The sequence below is a fragment of the Corapipo altera genome, unplaced genomic scaffold (genome assembly GCF_003945725.1).
Source record: "Corapipo altera isolate COAL_440 unplaced genomic scaffold, ASM394572v1 77389, whole genome shotgun sequence".
In the NCBI taxonomy this organism is placed as follows: Eukaryota; Metazoa; Chordata; class Aves; order Passeriformes; family Pipridae; genus Corapipo; species Corapipo altera.
In genome coordinates this window covers 1-14239 of record NW_020885460.1, presented here as the reverse complement: position 1 = coordinate 14239, position 14239 = coordinate 1, and the positions used below count along the sequence as shown (strand labels likewise).

Here is a 14239-nt window from a genome sequence, read left to right as displayed (position 1 = left end):
TCAAGATCCTTGTTCCATTTACATTGTCATCAATCACTCTCCAATCACGAAGATGAGAATAAAATCAGTTGTCATTTTTACTCTGCAACTAATAAATTCCAAAATGTCTTTTAATGAGCCCTGGTTCTCCTCTGCCATGGACAAGTGTGAATCACACCTTTACCCAACGTGAACAGCTTCTGCCCCATCTGTCACCCCTGTGGCTTTCTCGACCCAGCCAGCTCTTTGGCAACTCCCTGCCCTCCATGGAGTGCACTGCTTCAGTCTCCCAAGCTCCTGTTAGGTGGGATGTTCTCCCTTTATTCCCTTCTTACCCTAGCGGGTAGAGGAATAGCCACTCCAAATACCCCCTTACTTCACAAAATCACTGAGTGGGTGAGGTTGGAAGGGACCAGAGTGGGTCATCTGGTCCAACCTCCCTGCTCAAGCAGGGTCATCCATACGGCACAGGATTGTGTCCAGATGGTTCTTGAATATCTCCAGTGAGGGAGACTCCACAATCTTTCTGGGTAACCTGTTCCAGTGTTCAGTCACCTGCACAGTAAAGAAGTTCTTCCTCATGTTCAGGTGGAACTTCTTGTGCATCAGCTTCTGCCCTTTGCCTCATGTCCTAGTGGCTGGCACCACTGAAAGGGACCTGGCTCCATCCTCTTGATACCCCCTCTTTAGATATTTTATATGCGTTTTTACACTTCCTTTGCTCCATGGAGAGAAACAAGTGCTGCTTTTATGACTGTTATATGACTCCTTCTTCTCCTCACTTATAATCAATTAATCATTCTTTCTCCTTCTCCTCTGCCCCACTGGTCCTGGGTTAGTTAGTATTGCTTGAGATCTACGACCACATCTTTCTTTCAATCCTACATTACTATCTGAAGGGAGAATTACTTTCAGCTCACCCATACCACACTGAAGAGCAAATTACTATGTAAGTTAATGCAAGAGAGTGTTGAGGGGGGGATCAAGGGTACTTAAGCAAGCAGGATAAGGAAATCTTTTACCAGAAACTATCTCTCGGTAAGAGGTACAAACAGTACCTCCTGCAAAAGTCACCAGCGAAAGTAATGTTTTTCGCCTTTTCCCCGGACTGAGGAGCGCACGGTGAGCGCAGGGGGCGCTGGGCAGCCTGTGCCCGGCTGAGGCTGGGCGGCACCGAGGCGGCCAAGGGGCGAGGGAAGGACAAGGACAAGAGGCAGAGCAGGACAAGGGGCAGGGGAAGGACAAGGACACGGAGAAGGACAAGGTCGCGGCAGTCCCCCCGCAGCCGCTCGGGATCGCCAAGCAGGAGGTCAGGGCTGGAGACGGCAGCGCCATTGGCCGCAGGGGGCGGCCCGGCCACCGCTTCCGACCGGCGTGCGGGGCTCCCGCCAGAGCAGAGAGCGAGCCGGGGGTACTCGAGTGCGCTGAGCCTCCGCCTCCCGGCTCTCGCTCGCCCCTCCACCCCCTCCCGAGCCAAACCCTCCCTTAGATCCCGAGGACCACCCGACCCCGCTGCCCACCGCCCCTACCGGCGCCGCATCACATGACGGGAGGCTCCGCCCGCGTGCCCCGTCAGGCACCGCCTCTTCCCTTCCAGGCCCGTCGCGGCTCCCGCCGCCTCCCGCCGCCATGTCGGTGTTCCACGACGAGGTGGAGATAGAGGACTTTGAGTACGACGAGGAGACCGAGACCTACAGCTATCCGTGCCCCTGCGGGGACCGGTTCCTTATCACTCGGGTGAGGGGCGGCCGGGCAGGGGCGGGGAGGAGGGCAGCGCCATACTGCCCATCGGCCGGGCAGGCGGCGGGGCCGTGACCGCTTTCCCGGGGCTTTTGCAGGAGGACCTGGAGAACGGGGAGGACGTGGCCACCTGTCCCAGCTGCTCCCTGATCCTGCGCGTCATTTACGACCAGGTGGGTGCGGGCAGGGCCGCAGGGCGCGGCTCCAGCCGGGTCCCTCCGAGTCCCGGTTCGTCGCCATAAACGGGAAGCGCAGGAGCGGCGTTAAAAAAATCGCTGATCTAAGACTAGATTTTCTACACCAGCTCTTGTTTTTCTGGTCTGCTGCTGCCGTGTTTGGGCTTTAAAACGCACGTGGCTGGGTGGGCGTGGAGAGGGACATGGACAGGACGATCTCAGTGAGGCGAAGAGCTGCCTGTGACTGACTCCAGCAGCCTTGTCGGCAGCCTGGCAGCTTATGGCATTCAGGTTTTGGGGGACAGATTCATAGAGTTTAAAATCATTCGGTTTTTCAGCCTGGGTGTCTGGTCTTTTTTTTGCCAGAGAGGAGATCCAGAAATAATGTAAATCAACTAAAACCCTGCTTGCTGTCTTTAGGAGCAGTTCATGCGTGATGAAGTCGTTGCAGAACCTTTGCCAAACAAGGAGTTGGTTAAGTGCTGATAAATCCATCATGGACTGTTGCTGCTTTAGAGTGAGAAAGTATGGGGATGGCGACTTTGGAAAGAGACGAGGTCCTCCTCCTGGAAGTGCTTGCTGCTGTGGGATACAAGTGCAATAAGTGAATAAGAATTTGCTGGGATATCAAACACATGAATGGGTTTTGTTCCAAAGGGTTATACATTTAAAAAATATATATAAGTTGCTATGTGTGTTCCAGAAGACTTGAGGGTTCTGATCCTAATTTACAGCAAGTCAGTATACAGAAGAGGAGTGCAGAGTTTGTGAAATCGTAACATTTAGTCTAGCAAGGGCTTCTTAGCCTGTGGAGATAAACAGGCTTGGTGTGGGTGAAATGGCTTAAATGCCAGCTGAAATGCTGGGGGACAAAATTTAGGAGTCCATAGGACATGATGCCATACAGAATTGACATGGTGCAGCATCTCCCAGGATTTGGGCTCCTGTACTTCCAGCCCATACTGAATATGGAGAGAAAATAAAGAGACCCAGAGCCAGTGTTTACTCAGTGTTGGTAAATTGTCTTTACTACTGCAGGCACGAGGAGTGTAGTTGTCTTTATATCTGCAGTGGGGGCAACACATGAATTTGGGCAGATCTGTTTCTTAAATTACTTCTAAAGTTGCTTTGAAACATCTTTGATAGGTGTTACCAAATGGCTCTGACATAATAGTGCTGCCCTTTTGTGGGTGTTGTGTGAAATGAAACAAAAGGAGTCAAACCTTTTACTCCTGCACAGCTAGTAATGTCCAAGATTGTAATTTACTCCTGTTTTCTTAACAGCTTTGTGATTGACTGTTGCAGCAGATATAAAATGGGCTGCAGCTCTTTGTGCCATTTGTAGTACATTTGCTGAATTTCTCAGCCTTCTTCTGTTAGGTTCTGTCACCTCCTGGGTAAGAGATTCACACATTTCACTTAAGAAGGCATTTTTTAGGGTAGAAAAGAGTTGGGAGAACATACTCCACATGGAGTCCAAGACTACTTCTTGTGTTACAAGCCACTGCACTTAAATATTTACTTAAAATTATGGTCATTCCTGTGTTTTAGTAGGATTTGACATCTCTGAAGTTAAATTTGAGGAAAAATACTTGTGAAGCATTTATATAGTTAGTTTGCTCTAGGCACTAAAGATCAGCAGGTGTTACTGGATCCTTACATTTAGTATTTTTGTTCTTAGAACATTCTGTGAATGTTGAAGATAAACATTTTAATTACTTAAAAAAAAGGAAAAAAGAAAAAAAAGAAAAACTATACCTTTCAGTTGGAAGTTTTGAATGCAATAAGCACAACCCAGAGTGTTTCCATGCCTAAACCAGGAGGTGGCACTCATGGTACTTTGATAGCTGTGCTTTAAAGAAACAAAACCAAACAGATGTGGTACTTTGGTTAGCTCTATCTTATCAAATATTTATTTTGACTATTTAAATAAAGATGTTTAAGACTCCACCAGTGGTTATAATGGGCTATTGCTTATTCTGTTTCTGCACCAGCCACGATGATTTCCACAGGTCTTGAGTTGCTGCTGCTGCTCTGGTAATGACACTGGGATTTCTTCAGATTAGTTAATAAAAATTGTTTCAGTCTATCAGTAGATGCTGTAAAGCAAACTTACAGAAACCCTACTTAAGCCCCTGTTCAAATTTCTACTGCATAAATATCTTCAGGATTTTTCCACAAGTATTCTACATAAAGTGGAACTGTCTTGAGTTCAAAAAGTGTTTGGACAATGCCCTCAGGCACATGGTCTAAAAGGAAGTAGAACAACTTTCAAATGCAAGACCAGGGAATGTAATGCATCAAAATAAATGGCCAAGTGTAGCTTCTCTAAAGGTGCGTAGATTTTGCAGAAATCATTGACCAGATTTCATTTTATATTGAAGGTCAGGCCCTGTTAAAAAGACCTGTGAAACTTTTGTAGAGAATTATTTGTACTCCGTGTGGTTAAATTCCTACATGGTTGTAAAAGGTGTTTATCAATTGAATTTCCCACTCATCTAAAATACTGGTAATGGCTTTTTTGACAGTCATTTATCAAAATTAATTAGTTCATTAAATCAGTTGGGACTGGTTTAAGTTTGTGCTTAAGGTTTCTTACCATGTGTGAATAGGATCCAAGTTGCAGAATGCAATTTATAGGCACATTAAAATTACTTGATGACATAGTGTATATATCAAAGATTTAACAAAGTATGCATTATGGTTGCTTTTCTGGAGGTTTTTTTACAGCATAACAACAGTAAGGTGGTGTGGCTGTTAAAAAGGATGTGGCCACATTTGCCCACATAAATTGCTTTCAACTCTGTCTCATTACAGTGTCTCGGAGGTCTCAAGGCAGTAGTTGCTGTCCCCCCAAAAAAGGAGGCAAAACAGGAATGGGTGTCATGTATCTCTCTTTTTGCTGTCCTTTTTGAATCTGAAAGAGATGTTTAAAAACTTGAGCTGTTTGTTGCTTTCCTTTCTGCTGTGCAGAGAGGAGTTCTGTAGCATGAGTTCATTCTTCATGAGAGCTCAGTGATGCTAAAGCCAAAGAACTGCCCACTTCTGTCTTTTGTTAACTTGTAAGAAGCTTTTGACTCCAGTGATCGCAGTCATCTTTTAAAATACTCTTTCATACTATATAATTCCAGAACACCAGTCAGGGCAGCGAGAGTAACCCATCAGAAATGTCCCTTGTCAGGAATTCGGTCACAAGGTTTCCTCACAGCACCACGGGCTCTGGCCTCTCATGCATTACTTGTGTATTACATGATCTTTGAAACCAGTGGCTCACTTTTCTTCTGAAAAGGCAATTGTGTAGGACACAAAAGTCTTTTGTTTGCTGTTTGTATCTCACAAGCAGATTGATTGATTATGTGTTTGATTAGGTCCTTGGCTCTGCACAGAGGAGTCCAGTGCAGTGAAAACAGCATCACGTGAATGTTAATGGAGTAATTCATACTTTGAGAGACCAGAGAGAGTGGAACAACTTATGGTCAATTTCAGATGTTCAAGCTCTGAAATTACTCCCACTGTAAACACCTCCAAACTCCTGTGTAATACTGAAAACAAGCAATACGCTCTGTTGCCACAGTTTTATGGGAAGAAATGGAAGAAAATTTGCTCTTCATTAAACTAAAGAGGCTTAGCTTCTCTGAGCTGCCAGATTCTTGTTTGCATTTCAAAGAAACTCACTGAGAAGGTCGCATACTTTTGGCTGATTGTGCCTGTATATCAGTGGCATACAAGATTAGCTTTAAATAACTGTTCTAGAAGTCTGTGACACAGACCCTGGACCTTCAAGAGCTGGGGTCATTAGGCCACTAATTTTGCTGTTGCAGTTGTTTCATCATCTATATGTTGGGGAAATCATAATGCCCTAGAGGACCCTTCTGTAAATACCGTGACATTTCTTCCCTCCATCATGTTTTTTAATTTTTATTCTCAGTACTAGTCAGAAAAAAAGGATGTTCCTTGCAGAAGATCAGTTAACTAAAGATCATTACATAGATTACCAAGTCTATCTACCAAGAAGCACATACTGAATAATTTCAAGTAAACAGGCAAAATTTCAGTTAAGAAAGTGAACTGACAACTCTGTATTGTCACTAAGGCAAGCAATTTCTGCATATTCCATTTCCATCTCCTCTATTCCAAACTAATGCTCAGATCAAGCTAACTGTAGGGATAGGTGTTTGTTACACTGAAAACTTCTTGAAATGTTTTTACGAATAGGATTTATCAAGATATTTAGTGCACTAGTTAATGTTTGCCATGAATTTCTCCTGGCACAGTTCCATGTGCATTGCTCCGAGTCTACTTCATGATAACTTAAAATGCTAATTTCTTAATGTCTCTCCATAGTAGCCGTGGCATGGAGGAGACAGAGAGGATCCGAAGGATCCTGTGAAGATGCTGGGGTCATCAGCCCTGAAACTGGTCAAACGTGTTGAGTGAGAGAGGGAACAATTAACAGAAGCTGTGCCAAGCTGGAAAACAGTAGTCCCAGTGTCACCTGTGGTCAGGGAGGAAGTGGGTCAAAAGAAACTAACCAAAGGGGTAAAACCTTAAGCAACCTGTCATCACTCCTTCCCACCCTTTCCTGTCACCATTGCAATCTGTTTGCATACCATGTCATCTCTCCAAAATTCTTGGCAGCTCACCAGCCTAGCACAGGCTTCCTGTCACGTGGAAAATGATTGCCATGGCATTTACCCTGTCACTGAGCACAGCCAGGCAAGAGAAGCTTGCTCCAAAGGCAAGGTGGTACGTGAAGGTCAGAGCAGAGCTGCCCTGTCCAGGGGTCATCATCTTTTATTTTTAAGTCAAAACCAAGGTACTTATATTGTTGTTTGAATGCTGAAGCTGCTGCATTAGGGAAAGATCCAATTATCACAAGACTCAAGGTAAAATCAACAGGAGCTGGCAATACACTGATTCTTTAAGTCACTTCTTCAGTGCCCTCTTCAGGACCTTTGTGCTCCATGGCAAATGGTTTTACCTTGGTCTCAGTTGTCCTTCTGGACGAGTTGGAGGACAACTTTTTGACACATTCATTACTTCAAGTAAAAGATTCCCATCCACCAGAACACTAAATAGCTGCAATGTTTCTGAGCATGATCTTTTTGTAGGTAGTCCTGTGGTATTTACACAAAAGATGAATTTCTGGTATAATCTTAGGAAGAATGACTATTTCACACTCCATAGGAAAAAATTACATTTTTCAAGGGAGGGCTTGTGTTTTGGTTTTTTTCAAATACATTGAGATACCTGCTTAACAGTTTTTATATCTGCATGTTTGATCATAGCCCTGTTGCTGCTTGTTTCCATGCAAATTGTGTACCTATGCAATGCAATACCATCTTAAGGTATTTATTTTTAGGCAATAGTGAGACTGCAGCACAAATTTATCATTTTTATCACTCTATAACAGAGACTAGAACTGATGTTATAGCTTGTGACAGATTTTAAGATTAATATTTCTTTTAATTAAATACAGAAAACAGTAGATAAAATATGAACCCTACATTATCCTACCTTTTCTCTCATTTTGGTAGAACATATTTGGCTTCCTATATTATGCAGAGGCTTCTGTGACCCCCAGTGCACTGCACAGGTGTTCCCACACTGATGGATTCTGGCGTACATCCCTTAGCTAGAACCAGACTTTGAATTTAGGTATGTAAACAGTCCAGAGGCAGTGATACAGACAAACCACTTGTCAGAGGGCCACTTCAGAGCCCGTAGCAGAAGCTTCTGTCCTGGAGGCCGAGCTGAACTGTGGCAGCAAAACAGGTAAGTGCATCAGAGCAGAACTGGCTGTCCCAGGGTAGACCAAGGGGCTCCTTGGTCCCATCCCATCCCCAGCACTGCCCAGAAGGTAATGAAAAGTCTAATAATGACCAGGCCAAGCATTTGGGGGCACTGCCTTAGAACACCCTCCCACACAATTTGAAAGTTGTGGACTTCTTGAGACTGATGCATTTGTATTTAATAGCATAAATAGATATTTCCATGAATTTGCCTTTTTGAATCCACATCTCAAAATCCACTGCATCCCCTGGAAAGGAATTACCTGAGTTAAGTGTGCTTTGTGGAGACATATCTCTTTTTGTTTGTTTTGAACCCATTGCCCTGTAGTCCTTTTGAAGACGCCTTTTATATAGGAAAAGACAGTTTTGTGCTCTCATCTCTAGCCTACTGATGACTGTTAAGATTTCTTTTTCTTCCTTTTTTTATTTCTTCCAGCCTCTAAAGTCCTTGTCTAGTCAGGCACATTCCACACAGGAGCTGTTCCATACCTGCAGTTGTCACTGTTGCCCTCTCTGAACCTTGCCCAGCTTTCCTAAACCATTTTTGAGAGGGAGGTAAGAACTGTGCACAGTTCTAGACACAGGTGCATCACACACGTTGGCATAGAGATATTTGTTCTCTATTCTGCTCTCCATTTTGCAAAAATTCTTAATATACGATGTGTTTTTCTGACACTTGCTGAGCACTAGGCTGACATTATCTTAAAACTTTTGTTTAATTAAGGGAATAACTTTTTAGAATCTAAGCCTCAGAATAACCATGTCTTTCACCTCCTGTCTCTTGCTCATGACCCAGATGGCTTTTAGAAGACAAGGTGACCATTGGCTCAGGTAGTTTTTCTGCTAGTCCCTCCCAGTAGTCGTTCTACCACAACCTTCTAACAGCAGCTGATGAAGGTGTGCAAACTCCATGCATTTTGGTAGGACTGTCCCAGACTGGTTTATCTCCACTCCTTTCATCATTTAGCTGGCTTTATTTGTTTAGTTTTGTAATTTGTTACTTCCCTTCCGTGTTAGTTTTAATTAGCCATATTGCACTTTTTACATGACTTCATCTCTTTCTTCAAAGCCACATCTGTGTGCCTCTTGTATTTCCTTGTCTTTGCTACAGTGGCTTTCCTGATAGGTATCTGACTTTTCCAGGCAGTGAAGCCTTTTATTGGAGTTGGTGGACTGTTTCAATGTGGGATTTCTTTTAATTTTGAATACAATATTTTTACTTTTCTAAGAATAATTATATTTACTTTTCTAAAAGAAGCAGGGGTACTGCCCAAGATGCACAAATAAAATAGTGTCCTTTTTGAAAGAGCAAAGAATATTTTATTTCATGCAAATCTACTAGTTACTTATAACTTTATTTTCTAATATTAGCCCTGGGGGGGAAGTCTTAGCCTGAATAAATAATGAGTGATAAATGTGATAGACTGAAGAATTCTTGCTTTTCCTTGTGAAGAAGGGGTTAACTATAACTCACAGTTTCTCTCTTCTTGCAGAACTACTCAAGATAAAGCTATTTCTTGGAAGAATACCCTTAGGAAGTTAGTGACCTAGAATGAGCTTGGCATACAAGTGCCTTTTAGCCTTAACTGTGATATTTGCTGCTGCGATCTAGACAAATGGGTTTTGACAGGCTTCACAAACAGCTTGAGGTCTGAGCCTATGAGCTTTCCTTGGGCAAGTAAAAGCTGTGGAGTCAGGTGTTTCTTCATGAGACAAACATCAAAATTCCCAAACCCCAGGATGGTGCACAGTGGGGCAGTTAGAAGTCCTATCCCTTGTAAGACTATGAAAAGGACATGGCAAGCAGTGAAACATGCTCCCTGCCAGGGACAGGTCATGAAGTTCAAGCATTGCTTTGAACTGGGACCAAGATTGTACTTTTAATACCCCTTGACATAAGGCCCGGGGAGAGCTGGTGATGGCACACCAAGCTGGCAGCCTGCCTTGGGCATCAGAATATGCTTCTGTGGCCCCGACACCTCCGCCGCAAGCTGCTGAGCAATCTAGAGACAGGATTTTGCTGTGGAAGCAAGGGGGAGCAGCAGAGAGGGCTGGCACCTAAGCCTTTCCTATGTGGATTTCTCTGTATGCACTGAGCCCATGGCAGTGGGGCAGCTTGGGGGGGGGAATGCACTGATTCAGGGCCTACCTCCTCCTGCTTATGAGAGGAAGGATTTTCCTCCTACTCCAACTATTTTTTCAGGCACTAACCTCAGAATTTATTGCTCGCTCGGTAAACGTAGCAAGTAGCCTAGCAGTTAGGGTTGTGTGGTTATCTCCTGTGCATACACAAGTGAGGGGTGATGTATAGAAGGCACGCACTGGAAGAATTTAATCTGGCCCCTACAAAACACTCTGATCCTTGCAAATCTTCTATTTTGTTTGTTTTCCTTGATACTTTTTTCAAATCTGGGGTTTTTATAACTGAAGGAGAATTCAAATAAATCAGCAACCAGAGAAAATGCCAAACAACCACAGTCAAACTTTCCCAGTATTTTAAACTAATAGACTCCCTTCTCAAGATATTATGCCTAACAGGATTTGATTGCGCTTTCTCAGCCGGAGAATTTCTGTCAGTACCTCTGCCAAATGCACGGTCTCACAGAGGGAGGATTTGATAGAGATCCAGGTTAAGTCAGCCTCTTCATTCAGAGACAGTGACTGCCAGCCCCACACAGGCTGCAGCGAGGCCACCCAAATGTTGAGTTTCCACTGAGGAAAGCCAAGTTCCCCACACTCGTTTTTTATTTTTGCAACCGTAGCAGGGCTGTGTCCTTGGGTTCTTTCCATGCCAAATAAAGCGTCTGCACATTTTGTCTAGTTCATTATTGTACTGTTGAGGCATTTTATACCAGGAACACCTGCAAAAGTAGAGGTCTGAAGAAACAGATTCATTTCTGACAGGTTAATCAACTCGAGGGTAAGAAATTATTGTGCTAGATCTGTAAACACATTTGCAGCTTGCCTTGCAAGGGCAGCTTGTGAAGATTAAACTGGCTGGGAATATTCTGAGCCCTGGGCACAGAACACTCTGTGAGACATGGCTAACATAAAATGCTCCAAGGTGGAACCTGCCATCCAGCACAACCACGTAAATCTGGAGTAACACAGGTTGCTTCGAGGATGTTACTTCATATCCACTTCACCCAATAGAAGGACAGAATTTGAATGAATTACCCATGAACAGGGAATAAAGGACATGTCCAGTAAATAATACATTTCTGGGTTTTCTGCCCTTCATGACTCTCTCTCATAAATGTTTCAGCCTCAGTCTGATTGCTGCTTCACTGTGTCAGCCAAAAAACCAAACTGAGCAGGTGCATTTTGGTGTTGTTCACATCTGAGGCTGTTAAGGCTCAGGGTGAGGCAGACACACAGGAAAAACCCCTGATTTCTGAGTGTGATATTGTCCTCTCCAGAGCCATAACTGAAATGCCCCAATGCACATTCTGTGACTGCTCTTGGTCAGATATGGCTCCCATTTTGTTTATTTTTTATTTATTTCTGAACTGAAAAATAGGTAGGGGAAGCAATTTTAAGTTCATAAAAATCAGTTTGGTCCCAGAGTGTCAATTGAAGCATTTCGGCATTTATGGAATGATTCATTTCACTCTGAAGAAGTCAGTATGAAGTCTCACAGTATTTCTCACCCTGCACAATGCCACCACACAGGCTGGCACTTGACACCAACTTGTGAGTAATTTTGGTTCCTCCAAAACTGAATTTTTCAGGGGATGTTCATTCAGTGAGTAATGAGTCAAATTTATCCAACATTACTCTTGGATCCTTTCTATTCACTTACTTTATTCAGCAGCTGCACAATCTCAATAACAATACCTTCCAGAGGTAAGATACCTGATTAGAAAGAGCCTCTGTTCCCATAACTTGCTGTATGAGGTCAGGTTGTTGTCCCCATGATTGGATGCACCCGGACACACCCCTACTGTGTTACAGATGCTCTTGGTGCTCCTGACCAGCAATCCAACACTAACTTGGGAGCAAAATGCCTTAGTGAGATTTGAAGAGCTATATCCATGACTGGAGACACAAAGACTGTTAAGAAACATCCTTTTCAGAAAATCTGAAACTACTCAGTTTTAATTTCAACTTTCTTGCTGAGCTGACCATTGTATTTTAAGCCTGTCAAATGTGTTTTATCAATGTGAAATACTGTATATTTTTGCTCATTTTTGCACTTTCCAGATCTTTACTGAGCAGACTCTTTCCGGCATTTTGCCCCCGATGTAGCTTATTGTAATTCATTGCTCATGACTGCCAAGAAATGACAATTCCAAAATACAGTTATTTTGCTCCTAGAAATTCCATCATTTTTTCATTATAGCCAGTCCAGCAGAAAGCAACCAGAAAACTAAGCGAGATGAGCCTCTTAAATAGGGCAACGATGAAACCTCTTATAGATTTGTGCATAATTCTGACATGTCCAGCCACAAAAGAGGAACCTTAGTCTTAGTAGAACAAATGACCACCTGCACATTCTCACTGTCTGAGAAATTACTTCCTCCATCTTGTCCATTCTGCTGTTATTTGCTCTCCTGTGTTCTCCATTAGGACTGTCTTTCCATTGCCAAAACCAAGAAAAAAAGGATACGTTCTTGCTGGATGTAGACTTTGTCCTCGTGTAGGGGTTTTATTCACTTTACTATTTATTTTGCAGGAATGTTTTAAACATTTTTAATAATAGAATTACACTGATGAGACCTAGTAAAGGAGTAGGTATAAATTACTCTTGCCCTTTTTGCAGCTTAATATTCCCTCAGTTCAGAGGGAGAAATTGCCAGCCTGGCAGAACTAGATCCACAAGGCGTGGGGCGTTTTAATGGTACTGGTACAGCTGGAATGATCTGGCTAATGGGTGCAGACAAAAAACAACAGTTTTTTGTTGTCAAGGGTCAAAATGGGAATTATCTGGAGGGACATCATTCCATGATCTGCAATACATTTCCAGTGTTCATCAGTATTCCTACTGGGAAGCAGAAAATTAGGGGCTATCTATACCTGTCATCTACAGAGTCACCTTGAAACCCCATAATGAAATATCAATAACTGAGGATAGCTTCTTGCTAAAAAGATTACTGACAGGCATAAAATAACAATCACCAGTAGCTATAAATGCATTTTATATCTTGGGTGTTTTCCTGGCAGACTATAGTCTTTCATTGAGTTAGGCAGTAGCAGTCCTGGATTTGGATAACTTGTGTTCAGAAGAGTAGCAGAATGTTTTTTGAGGTGCTGAAGGAAAAAAAGTGGAGCTTATTTTTTTTGAATCAGTGTACCATAATTCTCCTTGGTTAGCACAACAGCATAATTCCCTCCACATATTGAGTGGTCCATTTCAGTTTATTCTTTTTGCAATATGCTATATATAAAGAGGAAGGAGATGAGATAACTCTTCCTGGAGAAAATCCAGAATATTAATTAAAGAAATGGCATTTTGGCATTCATTCCTTACTTGCTGGAGTTCATGCCCATACTGGTATTTCATGTCTGCTTTCATGTTAAGAGCTTTCCAAGATGACCTTCTCTACAAATGTCTTTTTTTTCTGCCTCTAGAGTTCCTAAAAACAGAGACACAACATACCCACTTATTTGGCACTAGAACAGTCACACAAGGTGGACCTGAGTGTCAGGTCAGCGGAACCCCCAGTGGGCTGGGTGACAGCATGGGCTAGTGCTAGACAGACTGGAGGAATGGCATCAGATTTGGACCCAAAAGATTAGAAGTCACATTCCTATACCTTGGCACATTGTATGTAAAGCCAGAGTGCTTGAAAAACATTGAGTTTCTCAAATTCATGAGGTCAGTTTAGGATTTGGAGTCTTTCAGACAGCATATCCATATACACCTTTTTTTTAAGGCTTCTGATTTTTGATTCATGTTTTCATGCTTTTCACTCTATCACATTAACTAATTCAATGTAAACATGAAGGATGTTTGAAAGTGGACACTTATGTAAGCCGTTTATGCCAATGGCTGTGACTTTAATTAAATCACCACAACATCCAAATGAACCACATGTAGTCTGACAATTTGCTTCGAAGGCCTAGGACTGAGAATAAAGATTTTTTTTTTTTATCAACTCACAACTTTCAAAACCCTTTCTGCAACTAATTGCTAATAAATGCAGCATGCTGGTCAAAGAAGTGGCACAACTTTTAATTCCAATCAGAGATTCTTGACTGTTTATTGTACGTACTGTTTATTTCACTGTTTATTTTATTCTGCTGCTGAGGTGGACAGTCATTTAAATGAGCCATCCTCATTCTCCTCCTTTTCACTGTTACCACTTTAGGAAGCAAATATGCTCAGTTCTACAAATAAAAATGTAAAAAACCAACCAACCCAAAGTTCAGTATCAATACATAATACTGAAAACAAAATAAATGGCAGCCTAATTTTATAGTCACAGCTGAAAGATCCTATTCATACAGACTACTTTAAGACTGAGACTCTATCATAAATAAGAAATGACTCTTGAACAGTAGTTCAAGATCCTTGTTCCATTTACATTGTCATCAATCACTCTCCAATCA

General features: G+C 42.6%; 1 protein-coding gene across 1 annotated transcript; it reads left to right on the top strand.

Annotated features, from left to right (window-relative positions):
* Positions 1–1554: 1554 nt before the first annotated feature.
* On the top strand, positions 1555–3855 carry LOC113940528 (DPH3 homolog). Its single transcript, XM_027631680.1, has 3 exons — positions 1555–1716; positions 1818–1892; positions 2316–3855. Exons 1-3 carry the CDS (start codon positions 1609–1611, stop codon positions 2379–2381), a joined length of 249 nt encoding a protein of 82 aa, XP_027487481.1. The 5' UTR covers positions 1555–1608; the 3' UTR covers positions 2382–3855.
* The last annotated feature ends 10384 nt before the right edge of the window (positions 3856–14239 follow it).

Bases quoted from the DNA above. Each gene is read 5' to 3' on its own strand.
- LOC113940528 (XM_027631680.1), top strand. From the start codon at position 1,609: ATGTCGGTGTTCCACGACGAGGTGGAGATAGAGGACTTTGAGTACGAC. The intron at 1,717-1,817 runs GTGAGGGGCGGC...GGGCTTTTGCAG, and splicing joins ACCGGTTCCTTATCACTCGG to GAGGACCTGGAGAACGGGGA. The intron at 1,893-2,315 runs GTGGGTGCGGGC...TGCTGTCTTTAG, and splicing joins TGCGCGTCATTTACGACCAG to GAGCAGTTCATGCGTGATGA.